At 52.5% G+C, this 14742-nt stretch overlaps 1 protein-coding gene across 4 annotated transcripts in view; it reads left to right on the forward strand.

Annotated features, from left to right (window-relative positions):
• The window catches only part of Znf423 (zinc finger protein 423), a 308237-nt gene that overhangs the window by 269993 nt on the left and 23502 nt on the right, over positions 1-14742 (forward strand). For all 4 annotated transcript variants that reach the window (XM_074056038.1, XM_074056036.1, XM_074056035.1 and 1 more), the window contains 2 exons: positions 8834-8965; positions 10398-10513. In XM_074056038.1, coding sequence (XP_073912139.1) covers positions 8834-8965; positions 10398-10513 — 248 coding nt within the window. The remainder of the gene's footprint in view (positions 1-8833; positions 8966-10397; positions 10514-14742) is intronic.

Below are 14742 nucleotides of genomic sequence, written 5' to 3' on the forward strand. Positions count from 1 at the left end.
AATTGTCCAGAAGTTCAACAGTTCTCTGCAGAGTTTTTGGTGAGGCCGCTCTGTTCTATCAGAAGTCACTCATTTATTCTCCCTCTCTTTCCACTAAGTAGCTGAAATACTTAACCTCTGTCTCTTGATGTTGTCTTCGGGTCCTGCTTTTTGATATTTCTTTTGCCAAAGACAACCTGCCATTGTGTCCTGAAGGTTACAAACTGCTCAGAGAGCCAGAGGTCAGTGTCTCTGCCCATGTCATCAGCAGTAAGCAAAGTGTCTTCCTTCCCATCCCAGGCTGGGAGCTCCACCAGAGCTGCACTCCCCAGCAGGGTGTATCAGACCATAGTGCCGTCAGGAGAGCCCACCAATGGTCTCACCCAGCCTGCAACAGCCTTTGAAGTTGGGGAGCTGCCTTCAGGAGCCTATCAAGGGGAGAGCTGACCAAGGCCGGGATAGAGGAGGGGCATGGGATTCTGAGCCTTTCAGGCCTGCTTTGGCCTCTACAAAGAATCTCACTGAATTTAACAGAGAGGAGTAGAAGACCCATGAAAAGGTGTGAAACTTTTCCCAATCACAAATATGGAAGCAACATGGAAGTAGAGGACAGAGACAACTAACATGGCTTTTCAAAGATGGCAATGATACCAATTAAGTGCTTACCACGTGCCTGGTGCACTAAGGGCTCTTTAAGTAGGTACTGGGGGCTGAGGACAGGAGGGCTCATGTGCCATGGACCATTCCCTGGAAGACAAGCAGGGTTCCATACCATCAATGCCGACTATAGGGGACTTGTACCTACCAGGGTACCAGTCCCTAGCCGTGGAGTTTGTGGGTGGAATGATGTCAGAAATAATAATAGCAGCTATAGAAGTGGTAGCAGTGGACCTAGAATCTTGTAATTTTCACCCTACTTTTGAGCAGCCCTGGGAGATGGACAATCTTGTTCCCATTTCCCATGCAGGAGACTGAGGAAGACAAGTGCTCTACCACTTGGTCCATGGTCCCCCCCTGAGTCTTCAGTAGAGGCAACACTGTCCTCTAAGTTGCCTGGTTCCAGCCCTGCTTCCCCTACGCCCACAAGGACTTCATGTTGAAGAGGCCAGGGCAAGGGGTAGATTGGGGCTGGGGGGGAGGGTAGTCGGCAGAGCTGTCCTACTGGTTGTGATGGAAACTCTCCAGGGTTGCTTACCCGGAATCATTCTTCAGCTTAACTGACTCCTGGCTGAGATCTGTCTGACGTGGCTCTTGGGAGCAGCTAGATCTTGGGATTTGAGTCTTGGAATTTGAAGGAGCAGAGTACTTCTGACTTAAGGTAGCATCCTGGAGATGGGTTTTGGCCAGATGGCCCATCTTGCTGTGGAAACCTGGGGTCAGAGTGGAGGTGAGTGAGCCAGTCAGCCCTTTCCAGGACAGGAGACCAGATGGAAGGGTTGTTCTCCTTACTGTCCTCCTCCTCCAAACCATTCCCAACATCTCCCCAGGTATGGAGAGTGAGGTGCACCTGCATGGCATCTCCATGAGTGTCTTGGCCAGGAATAGGTCTCTGGTAGAGGGAGACTCTGTCGATTTCGGGCACACAGCAGGGCAAATTAGTGATCATGCCAGGCTGGCTTAGCATGCCTGGACAGCAGGTGAGAGGGGAGCCCAGACAGGCCACCTCCTCAATAGGCCTGAGATGGACATTGAAAGGTAGGAAGGTCCAGGGCAGTGCAAGCAAGGAAGCAAGGGGTGCAGGGAAGGACCCTCCCACTGACACTGCCCCATGTGTGGAGATGGCTATGCTCCACTGAGGCAGGAGTCACCCCCCCCCCCACCTTTCTCCTGCCATCCAGGAGCCTCCATTTGGATGCGAGCCTTTGGCTCATTGTGGTGTTGGCGTCCCTGTCAAAGAGGGTTGTGAGTGGGTACCTGGGTAAATAAGTATAAATAGTTTTCCTTCTGATATGTGACCGGATTATTTTCCAGTTGATTTCAAGCCTTGGCCCCAAGTGGCCCACAGATCAAAAAAAGATAAGGGTCAGTTACAAGGTTGAGCTCATTCTTCGTTGCCATGGCAACTGACCTCAGGCAACCCTCGGAGGACTACACCCAGCTCCCCAGGTGATATTTTTACTGTCCATGCCATCAATCCCAAGCCTTTCAAAACTCAGACTGCCTAATTGTCAGGGCTCTGTTTTGAAGAGGCTCCAGGGTCCCTATGGGGCCCCAGTTCAGGCTGTCAAAACTCATTTACAAGCCCGTCTGGGGACTGTGAGATGGTCCCTCCTGGCCAGAAAGGCCTTGGAAGGTGCCCCCCACCCAGGGGAGGAGAAAGGGCACAGCCCATCCTTCAGGATTAATTAGGAAAATGTGAGCCCCAAATGAGGCGGTGGTGGTGGGCTCACCTTTAAGAAGCAGCTGACCATTCTTGATTGATGTGCAGCATCAAGGGGCCCAGTCACCTGACACTGGGGTGAGGGACAGTGGTGATGTCGGGAGGCCAGGGGGGATCATTAGCCACCTGCCCACAGAATCCCCAGCAGCCCCTCCCTCCAGAGACACCTGACGTCATTTTCACCCAGCTGTGATAAGAGGAAATTATTTCCCACTATTAGCAGATGGTTTCTCAATCCTCTGTATGGGGTTGACAAAACGCAACTTTAGAAAACTTTCCACCCTTTTAGAGCACTATCATAGGCACCTGTGGCCAGAGTGGTGGGGTGGCTATCAGGATTGAAGCAGGATCAGCCTTCATCCCTCGGCCCCTTTTCCAGAGATCAGTACTTCTCATACTTCCACGAAAGCTCCAAACACTGGGGCACATGCAAAATACCGGTTCTCATTCTGCAGGTCTCGAGCAGGACCCGAGTTTTTGCATTTCCAGCAAGCTCTGGAAGCTGCTGCTCAGGAGATCACACTCCTGGGGTGCAGGGAACCTAAGACCAGCTCCTCTGTTCCCACTTACTGCTCTCCAGTTTTTCCTGGGCTCTGATGGAAGACTCTCTCTTAGATCTTGTTCTCTCTTTTGACCCCTGCCCTTCCCCCAAAGCTTGGCTCATTTCCTGGTGATATTCGGTGACAGGTCCATAGATAAACATTCTAACATGGCGGTTCCAATATTATTACCCACCTTCTTGTCTTCTGCCCAAGGGTCTTTCTTCCTTGCAGGGAACAAAGGACTGACTCCCCCAAAGGCCTGTGTTTCTAGTCCCTGCATGCATCTGTGCATGGTTATTTACTTGGATGGTGTCAGAGGGGTTCTCTCATGGGGTTCCCCTTACACATCACCTCCTGCCTCCTCATTTGCCTGGACGAGTGCGGGGGCCCTTAACCCCTTTCCTTCTTTATTTCCTTGTGCTTTATGGCATGCCCACTTGCTGTGTGTGTAGCAGAGCCTGGGGCCGAGTCTTTCCTTGACAGGCTGTTTGGGGCAGGCTGTGAAGTTCATTACTAGGGCTGGTATCAGAGGGGCTTCCATGGCCTGACAGCCTGTGTATTCCTGTTTGCAGAAATGTTATTCCAGGGGTGAGGCCACAGGCTGGGTCTGTCCCACGATGTCAGATGTGGGGGCTGCCTCCTCCCTTCATTCGGGAGAAAAGTTCCCAGCCTTCTTGTCAACCCAGAGCTGGTGCCTAGCCAGGGGACCAACTGGCTCACCGGTAGAAACTCCGAGGGTAGTTCTGTCTGTCCCACGTCCCCTGCAATTTTTTTGGATGATCAAGGAGTACGGGTGGCTTGCTGACTCCCACTTCTCATGTCCTATTGCCCTTTCTTCTATTTCTAAGGTCAGAGAGGGCTGCTGGGGGCTGAACAGGAGGTCCTGCCAAGTTTGGCTACCTCCCTGGGAGAGATCCTGCCTCTGTATTTGTCCCTCTCAGTTGAGGGAGGCTCTCCCTGACTGTATTCTGGGACCAGGTTTGAGAGGATCCAGAGAGCATGTTGGGAAGATGAGGATGGGATAAGATGTGGGTCCTTTGAGATTAGGGTGAACTGGTGTGCAACAGCAGTGCCCAGCACCTTGCACCTATGTTCCAGGCCGTGAGTAAGTGCTTTCCATGATGTTGAAAACCTACTGTCAGGACCTGTCCTGTGCACTGTGATAAAAAAGCAAGAAAAACAGTCTTCATGGGTTGCAAGTGTGTGTGTGTGGGGGGGGAGGGGCAGATAAACAATCAACTCTGTAACGTGGCAGGTAATGTCACTGTAATGCCACCAAAGACGTTAAAAGCAATTAAGGTGCTAGGAGGATATGGGGTGTACTGGTTTAGTCAAGGGTGTCCCTGAGATGTCTGAGCAGACACACCAGTACAGTGAGGGAAGAAGAGGCCACTTGGGAAGCGAGCTTCAGTGACGGCAGATGACCTGTGGTAGAAGCAATCTGCTTGTCTACCTTGCTAAAACCCTGTGATTATTCTTCACATTTCTTAGCTGAAGCTGAAGCTCAGAGAGGTTAAGTAACTAACCCAAGTAGTACAGCAAGGGAATGATGGAATGGAGGCTCAAACCCAACCACTTCTAACTTACATGTCCCTTAATTGCTGCTTCCTGAACAGAGGTAGCTAACTATGTTCCCTCTGGACATGAGGCAGTGGTCACCAGACCCCTTCTAAAAAATACACACACCACACTGATGTTAGCACTCTAGGGTGGCCTCCCCAAGAAAGGGTCCCTGTTGAGAGAAGAGCCAGGCCTGGCCCGGCAATGTGGCCGGTCAGGCGCAGTAGAGCCCAAGAACAATGCCCTGTCCACTCCCTCTGCAGCCCACAGCTCTTGCCTCCCAGGCAGCAAATTACGGCCTCCGAACATGTGCCTGGGCCTGCCTTTGACATAAGCGGGGGCCCACCCGAGCCTCACCTTCAGGATTCTGACAATCAGCTCTCTTTCCTACTGGCTTCCCCCAAGACCCATATGGAAATAAGTGTGTGTCTGCCAGGGATCAAATGCTTTTGGAGACAAAAGTGGGTACCGAGGACATTCCAGGGAGCTATCATCTCGGCACGATGCTCTTCCACAAAGCCCTGTGCTCCTCTTTTGGGTTGACACAGTTTCAGGCTGAAAGGTTCCAGCAAGCCGACTTGGTTTTAAGCAAAAGCACATCCTATTATTTTTTTGAGAAATGAAGTGTAAAATTAACACTTATTATTCCTGGGCAGAGGAGGGGAAAAAAACGGTGGGGGGAGACTCTGGGATTTTCAAGCTTTCTGGGTTGGTTGTTTGGCAGTTTGGGGGTGGGGGCCTGTTTATTTTTATTTTTTTAATCATAATCAATCAGATTTCCCGGGCCAGTCTGGACATATGGGGATCAGGAGGCAAGATCTGAATTTCAGCAGGTGAAAGCTGCATTTCACTTTACAAATGAGCGGAGCTGCATAATTCACTTGAGTTTCGTGGCTCTCTCTTATGGATGCCTGTCATGTGCTAGAAAAAAAAAAAAAAGAGAGGAGGGAAGTGATGTGCGTCTTAACTCACCAAACGCTCCAGCCCCATGCCCGGGCGGAGGCCCGAGAGCTCCCAGACAGCTTTGTCATTCTGCTCTGAGGTGTCTGCGGAGCTCTGCGCAATCTCATAAGATTCAGGAGAGCAACTCTTGGAGGGTGCCACTATCTGCGGACCCTGTGTTGACAGGATGGAAGGGAAGGGGTTGGCAGCAGGGTGAGGGGGACGTGGAAGTGATGGCAGTGGATACTGATCCACAAACTTGCTTACACTGGGTCACAAGCACTAGTGAGCATTTGTCACACTAACTAGGGCAGCCCCTCCCATCTCTGGAAGCCCCGCATTTTCCTGGATGGTGTTCCAGGCAGAGATGCACATAATGGACCCCCAGGGAGTACCTTCCACCCCTCCAGCGGGGAGAGGGGCCCATTTCTGCGGGGGAGCGCCTCCACCTTGACTTTTTGCATGTTTTATTCCCTCACCACCACTAGATTTGACTCTTTTAAGCACTTGGGGGAGAGAGAAAAGGGTCCCGAGACAGGCAACTGTCTGTTGGGCTCTTGATCTAATTAGCCTGGAACCTCCCTTTGACACCGGTTTGGGGCTGTGGTTTGGGTAAACGGCAGCCGTTCAGGCAGGGAACCAGCTTGCGGCTGCAGGGCTGCCTTACTGAGCACATATTTATGAACGGGGGCGCTGGGCGGAGCTGCCTCTGTGAATCAGAGGGGAGAGGCTGATGAATTGCTCAGCGCTGGCAGAACGGAAAGTGACTGTCAGACATGATTTCTCTGATTTCTAAGTTGCAGGAGTCTTCTTTGTCCTCTGTGTGTATATCAGACAGGCCTGTCTCCATTCACAGCCAAGCAGTGAAGAACCTGCTTGGCAGAGAGCAGTAAGTCTTTCACAGCCCCAGCCTAGCCCCAGAGCCAGTCATCACCCAGGAAGGAGGAGAGACCCTGCTGGGCATCTCTCCTCAGATTATTTCCTGCACCTCCCTGCAGGAGGACCAGGTGAGGAGTGGAGCTTTGAGAGACACAGGAGCTCAAGACAGCATCCTACCCACAGCCTACTTGCCAGGACCAGAAAGTATCCTAGGACATAGTGAAATGAGTCAAGGTCACAGTGCCCAGGGAGGGGACAGTTGTCCTGTGCAAGCATAGTCAGAGGATGCTGACCTGGAGCATCCTGAAGGTGGTGTATGGTGGGAGGGGTGTATACACCCTAGAAGTATGGCTTTGTATCTATTCAGAGCAACACCTCCATCTGGCTGTGTTACCTTAACAAGTGGCCTCATTTTCTGAACCTATTTCTTCTTCCTAGAAATTCCATGTTCCTAGCAAGCAGGGTTTTTTCCTGAGATTCCAAGATGTTGTAACCTCTCATGGAACTGCCCCTCCTCTTATCAGTGACTCAAAGCCACTCACACTGTACTAAGTGAGGCCACATAGAAGGGTGGCTTTTATCCATTCATTCACTCATCTGTTCATTGATTCCCTGAATCATACTCTGTGCCAGGCTCTGAGAAGCATTCGTTTGTGCAAGGGGTAGGAGGGGATGTTGGGGGGGTGCTTTTGAGGCAGCCCCCCACACTGGAGGCCATTTCTAATTACGATGAGAGTCTCCCCATGGGAAGGGAAGGACGTGTGTGGGGCCTACGTGGTGAGTGTGCTGAGCCCGCCCTGTGTCCCAAAACTTGTCAATGAATTTCTTTTCTGCTAGTATAAATGGAAGATATACTTGAGTCTCTATCGGGTGCTTGTGGCCTAGTTGCCAGGGCTCCAGGGGCATGACAAGCACCCGGTAGATCCCAGCCAGTGGGCTATGTGGGGCAGGCCCACCTGCACACGCACGTGTGTCTCTGTGGCAGGGTGCCCCAGGGCGTGGGGGATGGCTGGGCCGGGGGTGGGGGGGTGCCTGCTGTCCCTGGCAGCCTGTGCCAGGGCCTGGGGACCCAGGGACTCGCCAGGAGCCTCAGCCCATCTGTGTCTGTTTCTTGCCACCGGCAGAGCCCCTCTGTTACCCAATTCTTGCTGTTGAGGGCAAATCAGAGCACCTGGCGCCTTTGGTGAGCCTCGTTCCCTGGGGAAGCTGAGGGAGAGCTGTGTCCTTGGCTGTCCCAGATTACACTTTTGCCAATACTGACGTTCCCAGCCATAAACGCTCAGAAGCACTTGTTGTATGCTATGGGCTGCTTTACATACATTAACTCATTAAGTCTCATATCAACACTAAGAGGAGGTCTGCTACTGAGTGTGAGCAAGAGGAAGCTGAGGCACAGAGAAGTTATGCAACTTATTCAAGGTCAACCAGTATGTGAGAAAAGTTGATTCCCACCCTGGCTGATGTGATGCTCAGGCAAGCAAGCCTCCACATGTGCTCTGACCAGTGGGCCGTCAGTGCAGGTCCTGCTGTTCCCTCACAGCCAGGCTGCTATTCAGGCTGTCTTCATTGTATCTACCATGAGCCCAGGGCATGCAGCTTGAAGGAAGAAAAGCCAGGATTTGAACCCAACTCTGCTGGATTCTGAGCAAGGGTGCCAAACTTCAGCTGTAAGCCTCCACTGGTATAACATGGCGCTCGGGTGTCTTTGAGTGAAGGTTTGGGGTCGAAGCAACTCCCACGTGAGGAGATGGAGTTGCCCGTTGTCTGATCCACTGGGTAGGCCAGGCCATCTGTTTCCAAGAGACAGAGAGAGTGAGTGAGCAAGAAAGAGAGAACACTTTTTGTTTGTTGTGACATTTTCCAGGGTCTGCTAAGCTCTTTGCCATGTGCATGCTTCTCTGATGTCACCTGCCCCTTCCTGGCCTTCAAATTCAGCACATTGTCACCTGGCTGAGCTTCAGGCTGGCCCCAGGCCCAGAATGGCCTTGGCTCGACCCATCCCCTGCAGCACTTCCCCACATATATCACCTCCTGGTGCTCTATTGTGTTCCCATCATTTTTATTTACTGCCTCTCTGCTCCCCACAGGAAGGGGGCAAGGAAGGACATTATCTGTTTAGTTCTCCAAAGAATCCCCAGTTCATTGCAAAGTTCCTGGCACGTAGTATACACTCAATAAATATTTGATTGGATTTTTAAAATCCTGTTGGACTCCCTTCCCTGTCCGATGTCTCATTCTGGGCCCCTTTCCTCAGTGACGTGCTCTCAGAACCCAAGCTGTTGAACATGGCTGGTCAGAGAGATCCTGCCAATGGGCTTTTCAAGAACCCATTGGGTCCAATGTCTGCATTTGGACCCAACCCCCCAGGGTGTGCAAGACTCAAGGCGGGACCACCCAGAATGGGTCTTGGTGTCGTGTCTGTGGCTCCCACACCAGCTCTGGTTGCAGTGATTAGAAGAGGGCTGGCACGGGGTGTCCTCTTTGCCATGGGGCTCCCACCTGGAGGACGTGGCATGCAGGCTTACTGATTGGCTGTGGATTTTCCTTGCAGAGGAAGGCATCAACCACGAGTGTAAGCTGTGCAACCAGATGTTTGATTCCCCGGCCAAGCTCCTCTGTCACCTCATCGAGCACAGCTTTGAGGGCATGGGCGGCACCTTCAAATGCCCCGTGTGCTTCACAGGTAAGCTACCTGGCATGTGCACAGCAGGGAGCACTCAGGGGAGGTAAGGGACGTGGGGTCCAGCCCTGTGGTGATGGGAACTCCTCCCTCTCCCTTCTCAGCAGTCTTCCATAAGGGAAGCCTCAGGGTCAGCAGACCAGTGGCCCTCCCTGCCTCTATGTGGACTTGACCCACAGCCCACCTGGTCTCTGCCCTTTTGCCTCTTTTCTTGGGCAGGTTGGGTGTCACCTTTCCTAGATTTTCACACATGGCAGCTGGCATGTCCACCCTTGCCTCAGCCCCTCTGCTGCATCCTGCCCTTTCTGGGCCCCACATTTGTCTCCTGAAGCCAAGAGCTCTGTCCAGCACCCATGGGGCTCCCCCTGTATGCTGCCCTGGCTCCCTTCCTCCCTGACCCACAAAGCTCCCTGTCTCATCCCTGCTCCAGGCCGGAAGGGTCGAGGGCAGATCTTCTGGCCAAGTCCCCAGCCCCCAGGCTGGCTGCCAGCCCAGGCGAGCGGCTGTCCTGGCCCGAGGCGTCTCAAGGGGCTCTGCAGCTCCTCCTGCTGCCCAGATGGCAGCCGGTGTGTGTTGGGGAGACTGGCCTTCCCGGCCTCCCCCGACATCTGCCGTCTGCCACAGCGGGAAGCCCACCCTAGGGAGGGTGCCTGGCGGGAGGGCATCTCTGAAGTGCTCACTTCCCAGACACACAGCTGCTTCAGGGCTGCCTCCTGTGTGCGTCCAGGGCCTAGCCACCTCAGGGACTTCTGCCACCGGGAAACCGGGGCTATGACCTGCCTCATGACAGGCCCGGGAAGGGGCCTACACACTCACACACCTCTGGGGTCCCGGGAGGTCTGGAACACCCTGCTACCTTCTTCCCTGTCCTCTCAGGAGCCCTTGCCCATCTGTTCCCATCCCACACAAGGATACCGACAGTCACCCTGGCAGCAGCAACTTCTTATGCCAGACACTAGGATAAGCTGATTTCATTCAAATCTCAGCTCTGCCACCTGCTCTCAGTGGGACCTTAGTCAAGTCACTTAATGTTCCTGGTGCCTCACTTTTCCTGGCTATAAAATGGGGTAACAACAGCACCTGCCTTGCAGGTTCAGGATTCAAAGAACTAATAAATGAAGGTTCCCTGCTGTTGAGGAGGAGGGGCACATCCATTGGCCTTACTACGTGCCAAATCATCTTTTCAGCACTTCACAAGTATTAACCCATTTACTATAACGAATTCCATTTTTCAAGTGAAGCCCAGAGAGCTTAGTGACTTGTGCAAGGTTGCACAGCTGTTAAATGTCAGAGCTCAGCTCATCTAGTTTGAGACCTTCTAGTTGGAGCCCATAGCACTGTTTAGCCAATTCATGCCCTGCTTGGGTGATCCCTGCTTCTGAGAGGTGTGGGGCAGCTGCTGGGGCTGGCTGCTGACGGCCCTGGCCGTGTACAGTCTTTGTCCAGGCTAACAAGCTCCAGCAGCACATCTTTGCCGTACATGGGCAGGAGGACAAGATCTACGACTGCTCCCAGTGCCCACAGAAGTTCTTCTTCCAGACCGAGCTGCAGGTGAGTACCGCTGTCCCCTGCTCCTGTTCAGCTTAAGGGTTCCAGGGTCAAGCCAGGAGGGGCAGGGCTTGTTTTGGGGGCTCCCTCTGAGTGGAAAAGCAACAGGCTGCCCAGCTTGTGGCTCTGGTGTCAGTGGCTGTGCTCCAGACTAGCTGGCGTGGGGTGCTGGCCCCTGCTGGCCTCTGCATCCTCATGGGAGCTGACTGGAGCTGGCTGGGTCTGGAGCAGGAGTCCAAGCTCACATTGCCTTGTCTCCGTGACAAGTCCCTTCCTTCCAGGATTCAGTTCTCCACCTACGTTGCATGATGATATTTGAGCTTTGGTTGTGTGGCTGTGTGGCTGTGTGGCTGTGTGTCCGTGTGGTGTCTTGGGGCTGTGTGGGAGGAGGAGCTAGGGTTGGCCTTGTGGACCTCAGCTGTGCCTTGGAAAGTCTGAAATGAGAAATCATGGCTGTCCCATTACCCCAGTTTAGAGGAAGGGGCACCCACCATGGGTCCTAAAGCTGATGTGGCCTTCAGGTGGGGCACAGCGGCCCAAACCAGCTTTCTCGATCCTCATCCAGAGTCGGCTTAGGTTTCTTCTGGAAGCCCCTGCCCATGAGCCTGTGGGGCCCCTTCTCTTACCTATTGCTGGTTTTCTGAGGGCTGACACTTGTGCCCAAGGGAAGCTGCTTTCTCTCCCATTGTTTTTTGCTGGAAATTCTTATTAAGAGTCTTTACCCCATTTCCTGTTTGGGGAGCAGGAAATGTTTCTCCCTCATCCCCCTTCCCCCAAATTTCTCCCTATTAAACTTTACTCTGCTATTCTAAAATAAATCCTTGTTAAACCTTCAAAAACACACATACACACACACCACACACACACACACAGAAATTCTTTTTAACACAGAAGAGGCCACATATCCACCAGAAATACCACACTGTCACACAGAAAAGTCACACACTGTACATAGCATCACACACAGGAAAGGACATTCTATACACACAGTTCCTTCCACATATCCAAACGTCATTGACAAAGAATGACACTGGGGACACACAGTACAGTGAGGAACATCACATACATACAGCATTGTACTGCATCTCTCAAAGAACGACCACACTCATGTCCACAATCCACAGAAACTCCCCCTAAGGACACACAGAGATACCGCACACCTGTGTGCCACCGTCAGCGAGACACAGGCCAGGTCAGGCTGCTATGGTAGCATCTTCCAGGCCACTGTGACCTGGAACAAAGGCTTATTTGTTGCACATGTGATGTATCCAGGTGGAGGAGGGACTCTGTGATACTCACTCCATGACCTGGGCCCATGGAGGGTCCGTGCCCATCCATGTTTCCATGGTCACCAAGCAGGAAGGCGAGAGTGGAGGGGTGAGCATGCCAGCTCTTGAAGCTTCCACTTGGAGTGAAGTACATCACCTTCTCTCATTGTGTCTCTAGAGCAAGCCACAAACGGCCATCCCCAGCTTCCTAGGGGGCAAGGAGAGGAGCTTGCATTTGTCAGGAGCCCTAAGGGCTCAGGTGTGCCACAGGTTGTGTCTACCCCTCCCTCCCTCTCAGCACCCACACACCCAGGCAGTCAGCTGTCACTTAGGTGGCAACAGCAGTGCCCCCTTCTGGGTGGAGGGACACAGCTGTGCCTCTTGCAGGGTGGGCTTGCAAGGCCCACCCCTCTGCACAGCTGCGGGGTGGCCATGTCAGGAGGAAATGGGAAGCAAATGCATAAACACAGAGAAAGGGGCCGGTGCACTCAGGAAGCACTGTGAAGGTGATGGCCAGGACTGTTCCCATAGGCAAACCCCATGCCAGCCAGTGCTGGCAGGCTGAGCTCAGCCCTGGGCTCTGACCTCAAACAGTACCCCCGTGTTCTCTGGAAAGCTTGTTTCTTTTCATGCTTGGGCTGCCCCTCTGAGTCCTTGATGTTCTTGTATTGTCATATGCCTTTGTTTCACTTCCAGTGTGGGACAGAGTTAGGGGCCCAATAACAGAGCCCAGGCTAGGAGAGGGGCATCCACTTCCCAAAGGTTATCAGCAGTGAAGTTGCAACCCCAGCCAAGGCCCTGTGCTGTGTTCCACTGATCCATACACTAAACCTGGGCCTCTGTGCGGAGGACCTGGGAGGAGACAGCAGGGAGGAGTTACCGGAGGCATCACAGACCATGCCTGACCAGCATCATGCTGTCTGGAAACCTCCCGGCTCTGCTGCTGGCCTCCAGCCCTTTCTCCCCAGTGTACTCTGTGCATGTCGCCCTGCTCTGCCTGCCTTACATACATGGCCCAGCTACCAAAATAGGCCCAGGGCCCCTGAGAGATGGAGCTTTTTATAATCCAACAAGACAGCCCCCTTCCAAAACCATTGGCGCATAGAAACTGTGATTTGCTTATACCTTGGACTTGCTCAGGCCCAGCCTGTCCTCTTACACTGTCTCAGATACCAAGAGAGGGACAACTGATCTCTTCTTGGTGGGCTCTGAGATTTCTCCCAGGGAAGTTTCCAGTCCTGCCTCACTGCCTTGGTACTTTGGTGGCATCATGGGGCCATAGCCCAGTCTCCTAGTGCACAGGTGTAAAGAAGCTGCCAGTTACAAACTACATCTCACTTTGGCTCTGCCTGCCTTACACTGTGGACAAACCCAACCCAAGAGTGGTTCTTAGGAGCCTGTGGTTCCCTGGGTCACCCCCCTAACCTTTAAGCTGGATCCTCAAGTGCTGAGAACCTCACTAAATTATAGCCTTAACAAGTCACTATTTTCTGCAATTAATGATTTTAATTATAGACCATTTAAACAGAGAAGTGTTGTAGTAATGCCAAATCTATGCAAATAATGGCTTTCCTTAAGTAACTTGAATAGCAATTTTCTGGGTTTTGAGAGGAGGGTTTTCAGGCCCTGGAGCTTTCTTTCTTGTCATTATCCCAGAGCTGGGGCTGGGTGGCCCTGTTTGGGTGAAGAAGTCAAGCGGGAGATTTCCCTGGGGTGACACAAGGACTGAGGTGGGGCAGCAGGAGACAAGTCCCAGCCAGAACTTGCTGGGACTTTATTTGATTGTCATTTGAAGTCATGTGCAGAGATTCTGGAAAGCTAGTGTTATAGGCAGAGGAATTATGGGCTGAGATGGCCTGGAGAAGACCACAGCTTAACACTGAGCTCACTCTAGGATCAGAAAGTGCTGCTTGGGGCTCAGAAGTATTAAAGGTAGGATTGGACCCTGGCAGGCTTGTTCTGTGTCAGTAGTGATAGGTCTGCCTCCAGCGAGAGGATGCATGAACAGGAGCACAGTTGCCAGGATGAGGGAGGTTGCAAATTCTGTTTGAATCTGGGTTCAGGTTGCTCTGCCCAAAAGACTAAGATTAAGTCAGAGGACTTTGGACAAGCTGGGGCATGCTTATAAGCATGTAGGAGGCTGAGGGGGAACTAAGATTTACTGCTCATTTGTGTGAAGCAGGTGTGTGGAGGACCTACCGTGTGCCTGGCACCAGTCCTAGAACTGAGAAGACCGTGGCGAACAAGACAAAGAAACGTCCATGGGGCCTGCGTTCCACAGGGGTTAATAACTTTCCAGCAATGATCAGTGACACAAAAGGAAACCAGGTAGTGAGCCAGAGCGTGGAGGGAGGGGCCAGATACTCAATGCAGGTGAGCTCGGGCAGGGCGAGCCTCTGAGAAGGCAGTGTATGGGCTGAGGCTGAGGTGGTGAGCAGGCGTCTGTGGAGGAGTCATGAGTTCAAAGGCCCTGTGGCCAGTGTGAGCCAGGTATACCGCTGGGACAGCAGTAGGTGGAGCATTGCTGAAACACAGTGAGTGGAGGGGAAGTGAACAGGACCCAGGCCCCAGCAAAATGTGTAGGACAGTGATGGGGTTTGGATTGTATCCCCACAGTGATGGGAAGCCAAGCGAGGGGTAGGTATTGCCTCATTTACACCCTGAGTCAAAATTTAAGAAATTTGCTTTAGAAAGACACCGTTAAGAGAAAGGAGTCACAGTCTGGGAGGAAATATTTGAAGAGTCCATATCTGAGAAAAGGCATATACCAAAACTCAACAATGAGGGGATGGAGAAAAAAAAAAACTGAAAAATGAGCAAAAACTTTGGACAGACAGCTCACCAAAACCAAAGTACGTTATCTCTCACAGGGACAGAATGACCGACAGGTGCAGGTACAAAAAGCTGCAGTCTGAGTGTGGTGGGGTTGGGGGGCGACTGGACCCCTCACATGCTGCTGGTGGA

Source organism: Castor canadensis, chromosome 15, assembly GCF_047511655.1.
Source record: "Castor canadensis chromosome 15, mCasCan1.hap1v2, whole genome shotgun sequence".
In the NCBI taxonomy this organism is placed as follows: domain Eukaryota; kingdom Metazoa; phylum Chordata; class Mammalia; order Rodentia; family Castoridae; genus Castor; species Castor canadensis.